Below are 12,189 nucleotides of genomic sequence, written 5' to 3'. Positions count from 1 at the left end.
TATGATGGTATGATAATATGCCTCTGATAATTTATGAGAGTTGAAGGAGAGCAAGGAGAAGAAGACCAGAATTGTATGACAGTGTATTATTGTCAGGATCACATTCAGGTAAGGAGGTGTTGTTTAACAGTAGTGGTGTAGTGGCTGGCAGACAGGTAACCAATCTTCAGGCAGAGAACCAGCAGAGTTTAGGGCCTTTACTGCGCTTTGAGTTTTTATACAGGTTGAGTCAAACACCAGTACAATGCGTTTGGTGGTACAATAGTGTTTGGTGGTACAATACAGTGTGTGGTGGTATATTACAGCATAATGGTACAATGCATTGTGTGGTGGTACAGTGCAGCGTGTGGTGGTACAATACAGGGTGTGGTGGTACATTACAGCATAATAGTACAATGCAGTGTGTGGTGGTACAATGCAGTGTGTAGTGGTACAATACAGTGTGTGGTGGTACAGTACAGTGTGTGATGGTATAATACAGTGTATGGTGGTACAATGCAGCGTGTGGTGGTACGTTACTAAGCACTGGCCACACGTTGTGTGTTGATAAGTGTACGTGTTGTGTTCCTTAACATTGAATGACAGCTACGTGATCACTGAACTGATGCAGAGTGACCTTCACAAGATCATCGTCTCCCCACAACACCTGTCAGCCGACCATGTCAAGGTCTTCCTCTATCAGATACTCAGAGGTCAGTCCCCTTCCTCTCGCTCTCTTTCTTTCTCTAACACTAATTAGAGTCTGCCATATATATATATATATATATATATATATATATATATATATATATATATATATATATATATATATATGCAATAAGATCACAGTAAACAGGTGATTTTAAAATATGCAAAACAACCACTGTGAAAGAGTAGTGAAATTCCAAGCGCTTTCGTGACTACTCACATTGTCAAGGAACTATGAAAGTAATACATCAAAGGAAGGCAATTAAAGGGCTTAGACTACACCTCACAGGGGTTACAGCCAACCCCCACAACAAAGAAACAATACCGGACTCATAAGAAAAGAGGAACACTGCAGTAGGTCCGCTGGTCCAACTAGACAGGTCCTCACGACATCCCACTAACAAAATATTCTACCCAAGAAATAAGGTTTATTATTTATCCAATGTATTATTAAACTCTAACCAAATTTTATTAATTAGAAATGAGTCTAATTTATATAAACCTAAGGAAATATTCATATTATTTTCAAAACTGCTTTTTATGAAACAAGATTCAATTATATTTCTGTCAGCCATGGACTTGCTTGATACAACTTTCTCAACTTTTTGAAAATCAATTGGATGGTTAAAATCTCTCACATGAATAAACAGAGCATTGGAATCTTGTCCAGTTCTAATGCTATATTTATGTTGTTTTAATCTAAGTTCGAGATTTTTACCAGTTTGACCGTAATAAACTTTATCGCAAATTTTACAAGGAATCTTATAGACATCCGTCAGCATTTGGGGGAATTCTTTATCAAAAGTTTTTTTTACTGTATCAAGATTTTTAAATACAACTTTAATATTAAAAGTCTTAAGAAGAGAAGGCATATCAACCAAGTTTTCATGGTAAAGGACCCCTCAAGGAAGGTTCCTTGATGTTGGTGAGGAGCTCTTGATTTAGGGAATTGGATCTGTGCTCCAGTTCCCCGAATTAAGCCTGAATGCCTTCCACATCCCTCCCCCCAGGCGCTGTATAATCCTCCGGGTTTAGCGCGTCCCCTTGATTATAATAATAATAATAGCAATTTTAAATGATTTATCAATTACATTTCTCGGGTATTTCAGATCATTGGCTATTTCATAAATTTTGGATACTTCCTCATCTATGAACTCTGGACTACAAATACGTAAAGCTCTCAAAAACATTGATGAGAAAACAGAGAGTTTATCTCTATCTTGATGGGAAGAATAATAGTGTACATAGGAACAGTTATTTATAGGTTTTCTGTAAATTTTAAATTTGAATTCATTATTACTCTTAATAATTAAAACATCTAGAAAAGGCAATGAGTTATTTTTCTCAAACTCAACAGTAAAGTTTATAGAATGGGCTAAGCTATTTAATTTGCCAAGGAAATGGTGTATATCTACATTCTTGGGCATAAGACTTAAAATATCATCAACATATCTGAACCATTTTGCTCTATTAGGGAGGATTGTGTTAAGTAACCTTGTTTCAAAAAATTCCATGTATAGATTACTAAGAACAGGTGAAAGAGGATTCCCCATTGCCATACCAAATTTCTGAGTGTAAAACTTATCATTAAATACAAATTTTGCATCAACAATGCAAAGTTTAATAAGTTTAATGATAGTAGGAACTGGCAATGGTAAATCATAATTAACGAGTTCTTCAGATAAGAAACTTAATAATAAATCATCAACAGGAACTTTCGTAAACAAGGAAGCAACATCAAAACTAACCATGTTAAAATCATTTAAGTCAGTCAAGGAGCTTAATTTATCAACTAAATCTAAGTTGTTTTTAACATTCAAGTTAGAAATTTTACCAACAACAGGGCTCAAAATGTTAACAAGCCATTTGGACAATTTATACGAAATTGATCCTATGGAGCTAATAATTGGTCTAATTGGATTCCCTGGTTTGTGTGTTTTTATTAGTCCATACATGTAAGGTAAAGATGGATTAGTGGAAGTGAATTGTTTAATTAATTCATCTTTGCCTTTCAGTAGAAGTTTTATTGTTTTATTGAAATTGCTGTTAACGGTTTCTAAGGGATTCTTTCTAAGTTTAGAATAGGTTTCAGTATCATCTAAGAGATTATTCATTTTTTCTTGGTAATCATTTTCTTTCATAATTACAGTTGCATTTATTTTATCTGCTTTGGTAAGGCGCAAATGGGTGTTTTGTGTATATATATATATATATATATATATATATATATATATATATATATATATAGATATATATATATATATATATATATATATATGTGTGTGTGTGTGTGTACTCACCTAATTGTGGTTGCAGGGGTCGAGACTCAGCTCCTGGCCCCGTGTGTGTGTGTGTGTGTGTGTGTGTGTGTGTGTGTGTGTGTGTGTGTGTGTGTGTGTGTGTGTGTGTGTGTGTGTCGTGCCGAATAGGCAGAACTTGCGATCTTGGCTTAAATAGCAACGCTCATCTTGCCATATAAGACAAGTGAAAATTTGTGTATGAAATAATTTCGCCAAAATCATTCTGAACCTAACGAAAAAAATATATTTCACTGTGTTTGTTTAGTATTAAATTATTGTAAAGAAATCTAAAATATATTTAGTTGGGTTAGGCTAAAATAAATTGTTCTTGTTATAATAAGGTTAGGTAAGTTTTCTAAGATTCTTTTGGAGAAAAATTAAAATTTTTTACATTAACATTAATGAAAAAAAATATATATCTTTAAACGTATAAGAGAAAATTTTAGGAAGGACTTAATTTTAAATGAGTTCTTGCTAATTGACCAGTTTTACATATTCAGTACGATATATATATATATATATATATATATATATATATATATATATATATATATATATATATATATATATATATATAATATGGAAGGAGAAGAGGGAATGTAAATGTGTAAATTCAAGGATTATGTGGATTAAAATAAGGGTCGGATGCGAAAAGGGGGTCACAGTAAGCGTGTATGCACCTGGAGAAGAGAGGAATGTAGAGGAGAGAGAGAGAGAGATTTTGGGAGATGTTAAGCGAATGTATAGGAACCTTTGAACCAAGTGAGAAATTGTGGTAGGGGACCTGAATGCTCAAGTAGGAGAAACATTTAGAGAGAGTGGGGTAGATAAGTTTGGGGTGCCAGGTGTAAATGATAATGGGAACCCTTTGATTGAACTTTGTATAGAAAGGGGTTTAGTTATAGGAAATACATATTTTAAGAAAAAGAGGATAAATAATTATACAAGATATGATGTAGGGCGTAATGACAGTAGTTTGTTGGACTATGTAGTGGTAGATAAAAGACTGTTGAGTAGACTTCAGGATGTACATGCTTATAGAGGGGCCACAGATATATCAAATCACTTTTTAGTTGTAGCTACAGTGAGAGTAAAAGGTAGGTGTCTCAGTAGTACCATACATGGTACTACTGAGAGATGAGATACAAGGAAAATAGAAGCAGCAGCTATTGGAGGATAGATGGGCTAGTGAGAGTATAGATAATGGGGTCGAAGATGTATGGGGTAGATTTAAGAATGTAGTGTTAGTGTTTAGCAGAAGTTTGTGGTTACAGGAAAGTGGGTGCGGGAGGGAAGAGGAGCGATTGGTGGAATCATGATGTAAAGAGGGAGTAGTAAGGGAGAAAAAGTTAGCATGTGAGAGGTTTTTGCAAAGTAGAAGAGATACAAGGAGGGAAGAGTATGTGGAGAGAAAAAGAGAGGTTAAGAAGGTGATGAAGCAGTGTAAAAAGAGAGCACATGAGAGAGTGGGTAAGATGTTTTCAACCAATTTTGTTGAAAATAAGAAAAAGTTTTGGAGTGAGATAAATAAGCTGAGGAAGCCTAGGGAACAAATGAATTTGACAGTTAAAAATAGGAGAGGAGAGTTATTAAATGGAGAGTTTGAGGTATTGGGAAGATGGAGGGAATATTTTGAGGAATTGTTGAATGTTGATGAAGATAGGGAAGCTGTGATTTCGTGTATAGGGCAAGGAGGAATAACATCTTGTAGGAGTGAGGAAGAGCCAGTTGTGAGTGTGGGGGAAGTTCATGAGGCAGTAGGTAAAATGAAAGGGGGTAAGGCAGCTGGGATTGATGGGATAAAGATAGAAATGTTAAAAGCAGGTGGGGATATAGTTTTGGAGTGGTTGGTGCTATTTAATAAATGTATGGAAGAGGGTAAGGTACCTAGGGATTGGCAGAGAGTGTGCATAGATCCTTTGTATAAAGGCAAAGGAGACAAAAGAGAGTGCAAAAATTATAAGGAATAAGTCTGTTGAGTATACCTAGTAAAGTGTATGGTAGAGTTATTATTGGAAGAATTAAGCGTAAGATGGAGAGTAGGATAGCAGATGAAGAAGGAGGCTTTAGGAAAGGTAGGGGGTGTGTGGACCAGGTGTTTACAGTGAAACATATAAGTGAACAGTATTTAGATAAGGCTAAAGAGGTTTTGTGGCATATATGGATTTGGAATAGGCATATGACAAGGTGGATAGGGGGGCAATGTGGCAGCTTTTGTATAGGAGGTAGGTTAATGAGAGCAGTGAAGAAATTTTACGAGGATAGTGAGGCTCAGATTACAGTATGTAGGAGAGAGGGAGATTATTTCCCAGTAAAAGTAGGCCTTAGACAAAGATGTGTGATGTCACCGTGGTTGTTCAATATATTTATAGATGGGGTTGTAAGAGAAGTGAATGCGAGGGTCTTGGCAAGAGGTGTGTAGTTAAAAGATAAAGAATCAAACACAAAGTGGGAGTTGTCACAGTTTCTCTTTGCTGATGACACTGTGCTTTTGGGAGATTCTGAAGAGAAGTTGCAGAGGTTGGCGGATGAATTTGGTAGAGTATGTAAAAGAAGAAAATTAAAAGTGAATATAGGAAAGAGTAAGGTTATAAGGATAACAAAAAGATTAGGTGACGAAAGATTGGATATCAGATTGGAGGGAGAGAGTATGGAGGAGGTGAATGTACTCAGATATTTAGGAGTGGACGTTTCAGTGGATGGGTCTATGAAGGATGAGATGAATCACAGAATTGATGAGGGGAAAAGGGTGAGTGGTGCACTTAGGAGTCTGTGGACACAAAAAACTTCGTCCGTGGAAGCAAAGAGGGGAATGTATGAGAGTATAGTTATACCAACACTCTTATATGGATGTGAAGCATAGGTGATGAATATTGCAACGAGGAGCAGGCTGGAGGCAGTGGAGATGTCATTTCTCAGGGCAATGTGTGGTGTGAATATAATGCAGAGAATTCGTAGTTTGGAAATTAGGAGGTGGTACGGGATTAGCAAAACTATTATCCAAGGGGATGAGTAGGGAGTGTTGAGGTGGTTCGGACATGTAGAGAGAATAAAACAAAACAGAATGACTTCGAGAGTGTGTAAATCTGTAGTGGAGGTAAGGCGGGGTAGGCCTAGGAAGGGTTGGAGGGAGGGGGTAAAAAAGGTTTTGTGTGCGAGGGGCTTGGACTTTCAGCAAGCATGCGTGAGCGTATTTCATAGGAGTGAATGGAAACAAATGGTTTTTAATACTTGACGTGCTGTTGGAGTGTGAGCAAAGTAACATTTATGAAGGGATTCAGGTAAACCGGCAGGCCGGGCTTGAGTCCTGGAGATGGGAAGTACAGTGCCTACACTCTGAAGGAGGGGTGTTAATGTTGCAGTTTTATAACTGTAGTGTAAAACACACCTCTGGCAAGACAGTGATGGAGTGAATGATGAAAGTTTTTCTTTTTCGGGCCACCCTGCCTTGGTGGGAATCGGCCGATGTGTTAATAATAATAAAAAACAAGGTAAGTGTATGAGTGTATACTGTATTTAATGTTAAGTAATATTAATAGTGTGCTGGTGAAGATAGTCTTTTGTTAGACAGTTTTCATTTAGTCTGTTAACTTGAGTTATTTAGTTGCAGTTTAATGCCTTAACATGTTCTAAACGCGAGTCATTAGATGCATAAATGGTCGGTGATGGATTAATTAAGATTCTGTAGAAAGAAGATGCCAGAGTAACACTTCTGGTGGCTGCCCGTCCTGTAGTGTAACAACTCTCGCAGTTGTGACATGACCCGTAACATCCAAGACTTTTGCGATGGCCTTCCTCTCACCTCTCATCATCTACTTGCTGCCTCCTCCTCCTCCTTCCCTCCACCTCCCGCTCTCTCTCTCTCTCTCTCTCTCTCTCTCTTTTACACAGGGTTTGACAAGGTTAGGTTAAGGATCCCTAGCTTTATTGACAAGCTATTTACAGGTTAAGGATTCCTAACTTTATTGACAAGCTAAGAGCTGTTACCTACATCAGCTCATTTGAAAGCATTTTTATTGTTATGAGACATACAAGTAGGGAACAGGATGAAGTTGGAGCCATCTGTGGGCCAGCATTTTCATTTGATCAACTGACTTTATCTCATTGACATCATTATGCTGTATGAATGTGTTCCATACTCGAGTCATCCTGGGTATATATGATCTCAGATAGAGTGATGTTCTGGAGAAGGGTACAGCCAGAGTGAAGTTGTTGCTTTCTGCCCGTCTTGTGGCATAAAAGCTTGTTTCACGCTGTCCTCGAAGTGGATCCAAGTGTGGTACTTTGACAATATTGGCCTTGTACATAACAGTAAGGCCACCCACATCCCTCCTGTGTTGAAAGCTCTGCTGAAATGACAGATCTATCCAGGATTAGTCCAGGCGAGAGATGAGACGTCTTGCTCTGTTCTCTACTCTGTCAAGCAGTCGCAGATGAGAGGGGGGACAGGCAAACCAAGAAAGTGGAGCATACTCAAGGTGTGAGCATACTTGTTCCTTGTACAGAATCTTGCAACCCCTACTGTCAAGCAGATGCGATATAAGGCGAAGTGCTGTAAGCTTCCTGGCTTCCTTGTTTGCAAGATTTACAACATGGTTCTTCATGGTTAGTTTGGAGTCAAATTTCACCCCAAGGATATCAACTTCTCCAGGTGCCAACACCCTCCTATTCATCCTTACTACTGCACCAGCATTACCATCATGGTGCCTAGAGACCATCATCATCATTTGTGTTTTCTCAGGTGCAAGTGTTACTTGCCATCTATTTCCCCAAGCTGATATAGCTCTTAGCTGGTGATTGGTGTAGCTTAGAGCAGCTGGCATTTCTTCTCTTGGATAAGTGAATGTCAGTGTACAGTCGTCTGCGTATGCATGGGATTCTGGGATGAGATGAAGAAGGTCACTGAAGTAGACATTCCATAACAATGGTCCCAGCACGCTTCCTTGTAGAACACTTGCCCCAATAGGATGTCTTGCTGATTCTGTTCCATTGAGAACTACCCTCTCTCTCTCCTTTTCTCTCTCTCTCCTTTTCTCTCCCTCCTTTTCTCTCCCTCCCTTTCTCTCCCTCCCTTTCTCTCCCTCCCTCCTTCCCTTCCTTCCCTCCTTCCCTCCTCTCTCTCTCTCTCTCTCTCTCTCTCTCTCTCTCTCTCTCTCTCTCTCTCTCTCTCTCTCTCTCTCTCTCTCTCTCTCTCTCTCTCTCTCTCTCTCTCTCAGGTATCAGATATGCACAGCCTCGCCCACACTGAGGAACAGTTTGTGATGGAGGTCGTATGCGCGACCTGCATCCCGATCGATGCTTCCCTCTGCTGCTGTTGCTACTGCTGGAGATGGTGGGTGTGTTGGAGGTGGGGGAGGGTATTGGAGGTGGCTCGGAATGGTGACGGTTATGAGAAGTGTTGGAGATGATGGTGTTGGGGGTGGATGCGGTGTTTTCCATTGTTAGCTACATGGATACCTTTTACCCATTACTTGAATGCTTCTAAGATGTGCTGGAGGTTTCTTGCATACAGGATCAGAGTGTTTTCTTACATAGGATAAGACAGTCTAGCACTGCTGGAGTTGATGAGTATAAGTGGTGGTGGCGGGGAGAGCTGCAGGAAGTGCAACATGCGAGTGCAAGAGGTTGTCGTGTACTCACCTAGTTGAGGTTGCAGGGGTCGAGTCCAAGCTCCTGGCCCCGCCTCTTCACTGATAGCTACTATGTCACTCTCCCTGAACCGTGAGCTTTATCATACCTCTGCTTAAAGCTATGTATGGATCCTGCCTCCACTACATCGCTTCCCAAACTATTCCACTTCCTGACTACTCTGTGGCTGAAGAAATACTTCCTAACATCCCTGTGATTCATCTGTGTCTTCAACTTCCAACTATGTCCCCTTGTTGCTGTGTCCCACCTCTGGAACATCCTGTCTTTGTCCACCTTGTCAATTCCTCTCAGTATTTTGTATGTCGTTATCATGTCCCCCTATCTCTCCTGTCCTCCAGTGTCGTCAGGTTGATTTCCCTTAACCTCTCCTCGTAGGACATACCTCTTAGCTCTGGGACTAGTCTTGTTGCAAACCTTTGCACTTTCTCTAGTTTCTTTACGTGCTTGGCTAGGTGTGGGTTCCAAACTGGTGCCACATACTCCAATATGGGCCTAACTTACACGGTGTACAGGGTCCTGAACGATTTCTTATTGAGATGTCGGAATGCTGTTCTGAGGTTTGCTAGGCGCCCATATGCTACAGCAGTTATTTGGTTGATGTGTGCTTCAGGAGATGTGCCTGGTGTTATACTCACCCCAAGATCTTTTTCCTTGAGTGAGGTTTGTAGTCTCTGGCCCCCTAGACTGTACTCTGTCTGCGGTCTTCTTTGCCCTTCCCCAATCTTCATGACTTTGCACTTGGTGGGGTTGAACTCCAGGAGCCAATTGCTGGACCAGGTCTGCAGCCTGTCCAGATCCCTTTGTAGTTCTGCCTGGTCTTCGATCGAATGAATTTTTCTCATCAACTTCACGTCATCTGCAAACAGGGACACCTCGGAGTCTATTCCTTCCGTCAGGTCGTTCGCAAATACCAGAAACAGCACTGGTCCTAGGACTGACCCCTGTGGGACCCCGCTGGTCACAGGTGCCCACTCTGACACCTCATCACGTACCATGACTCGCTGCTGTCTTCCTGACAAGTATTCCCTGATCCATTGTAGTGCCTTCCCTGTTATCCCTGCTTGGTCCTCCAGTTTTTGCACTAATCTCTTGTGTGGAACTGTGTCAAACGCCTTCTTGCAGTCCAAGAAATTGCAATCCATCCATCCCTCTCTCTCTTGTCTTACTGCTGTCACCATGTCATAGAACTCCAGTAGGTTTGTGACACAGGATTTCCCATCCCTGAAACCATGTTGGCTGCTGTTGATGAGATCATTCCTTTCTAGGTGTTCCATCACTCTTCTCCTGATAATCTTCTCCATGACTTTGCATACTATACATGTCAGTGACACTGGTCTGTAGTTTAGTGCTTCATGTCTGTCTCCTTTTTTAAAGATTGGGACTACATTTGCTGTCTTCCATGCCTCAGGCAATCTCCCTGTTTCGATAGATGTATTGAATATTGTTGTTAGGGGTACACATAGCGCCTCTGCTTCCTCTCTCAGGACCCATGAAGAGATGTTATCCGGCCCCATTGCCTTTGAGGTATCTAGCTCACTCAGAAGCCTCTTCACTCTTCCTCGGTTGTGTGCACTGTGTCCAGCACTTGGTGTGCCCCACCTCTCCGTCCTTCTGGAGCCCCTTCTGTCTCCTCTGTGAACACTTCTTTGAATCTCTTGTTGAGTTCCTCACATACTTCACGGTCATTTTTTTGTTGTCTCTCCTCCTTCCTTCCTTAGCCTGATTACCTGGTCCTTGACTGTTGTTTTCCTCCTGATGTGGCTGTATAACAGCTTCGGGTCAGATGTGTGTGTGTGTGTGTGTGTGTGTGTGTGTGTGTGTGGTATGCAGTGGTTGTAACAGCAGCACTACATTGTCTGGGCTTGCATGGCAGTCAGTTATGTATGTGTGCTTCAAGCATTGGTTCTAAAATGTTTATTATAAGAATATTTGTGTACCCACGTTGGTTTGAAAGAAGATATTCATGGAGTTACTAACCTCGCTGGGATATTAACCTAAGATCACCTGCTCCTTCTTCAGGATGTGACACAACAGCCAGCTAACGCTTAGGTACCTGTTTACTGCTAGTTAATCATTAACATTTGCCCACACATAACATACCCGGGAATCGTTCCCAGGTGAAATTGCAGATCTAGAGAATGTACAAAGAACCTTTACTGCACTTATAAGTTCCATCAAACACCTGAACTCCTGGGAACACCTGGAAACACTTGACTTGTACTCACTGGACCGCAGGTGAGAGAGATATATCATAATCTACACCTAGAAGATTCTAGAGGAACTGGTTCCTAATCTGCACACAGAAATCACTCCTTACGAAAGCAAAAGACTTGGCAGGCGATGCAACATACCCCCAGTGAAAAGTAGGGTACACTAAGAGAAAACACAGTAAGTGTCCGGGGCCCAAGATTATTCAGCAGCCTCCCACTAGCCATAAGGGGCATTACCAATAGACCCCTGGTTATCTTCAAGAGGGAGCTGGACAGATACCTAAAGTCAGTGCCGGATCGGCCAGGCTGTGGTTCATACATATGATTATGTGCAGCCAGCAGTTACAGCCTCATTGATCAGGCCTGATCGTGGACCGGGCCACGGGGGCGTTTATCCCCGGAATGTTCTCCAAGTAGACTCCAGGTAGGTAAACAAGATCTGAGTACAAGACAAGCTCAAACCAATCAATATAAAGTAAGTCTAATGTGAGAGACCTGGGAGTTATAATGTCATATTACACGTTTAATGAGCATAAGATGTTGGTATTATTACAGTTGCAAGAAAAATGATGTGTTGGATAACTAGAACCTTCAGATCACTGACAGTGATAAGGAAATGTGTGAAATTCTCAATACCTACTTCCTCTCAGTTTTCACCCAGGAAAATACTAGCGATATTCCTGAAATAATAGATTATGTAGAACAGGATGATAATAAGCTATGCACGATTGCGGTAACTAGTGACATCGTCCTCAGACAAATAGAGAAACTAAAACCTAACAAATCCCCAGGTCTTGATGAACTGTTTGGAAGGGTGTTAAAGGAATGTAAAGAGGAACTTAGCATACCTTTGGCTAATATTTTTAACATATCACTACAAACTGGCATAGTGCCTGATAAGTGGAAAATGGCAAATGTAATACCTATTTACAAGGCAGGTGACAGGTCCTTGGCTTCGAACTGTAGACCAATAAGCCTTACCTCCATAGTGGGAAAATTTATGGAATCAATAATTGCCGAAGCAATTCGTAGCCATCTTGCAGGGACAGATTGATTAATGAATCTCAACACGGTTTTACAAAGTGGCGTTCCTGTCTTACAAATTTACTAACTTTTTTCAATAAGGTGTTTGAGGAGGTAGATCATGGTAATGAATATGATATTGTCTATATGGACTTCAGTAAGGCTTTCGATAGAGTTCCACACCAGAGGCTATTGAGGAAACTTAAGGCACACGGAATAGGAGGAGAAATTTTTTCCTGGGTAGAGGCATGGCTGACAAATAGACAGCAGAGAGTTTGCATAAATGGGGAGAAATCAGAATGGGGGCACGTCACAAGCGG

General features: G+C 40.7%; 1 protein-coding gene across 5 annotated transcripts in view; it reads left to right on the top strand.

Annotated features, from left to right (window-relative positions):
* Window positions 1–12,189, top strand: part of nmo (serine/threonine-protein kinase nemo) — a 758,381-nt gene that overhangs the window by 562,606 nt on the left and 183,586 nt on the right. For all 5 annotated transcript variants that reach the window (XR_011391086.1, XR_011391085.1, XR_011391083.1 and 2 more), the window contains exon 4: window positions 586–692. Coding sequence is in view for 2 of the 5 variants with exons in the window: in XM_070080136.1 (XP_069936237.1) it covers window positions 586–692 (107 nt within the window). In the remaining 3 variants the exon portion in view is untranslated. The remainder of the gene's footprint in view (window positions 1–585; window positions 693–12,189) is intronic.

The sequence above is a fragment of the Cherax quadricarinatus genome, chromosome 6 (genome assembly GCF_038502225.1).
Source record: "Cherax quadricarinatus isolate ZL_2023a chromosome 6, ASM3850222v1, whole genome shotgun sequence".
NCBI classification, from domain to species: domain Eukaryota; kingdom Metazoa; phylum Arthropoda; class Malacostraca; order Decapoda; family Parastacidae; genus Cherax; species Cherax quadricarinatus.
This window is presented reverse-complemented; position numbering and strand designations above follow the sequence as displayed.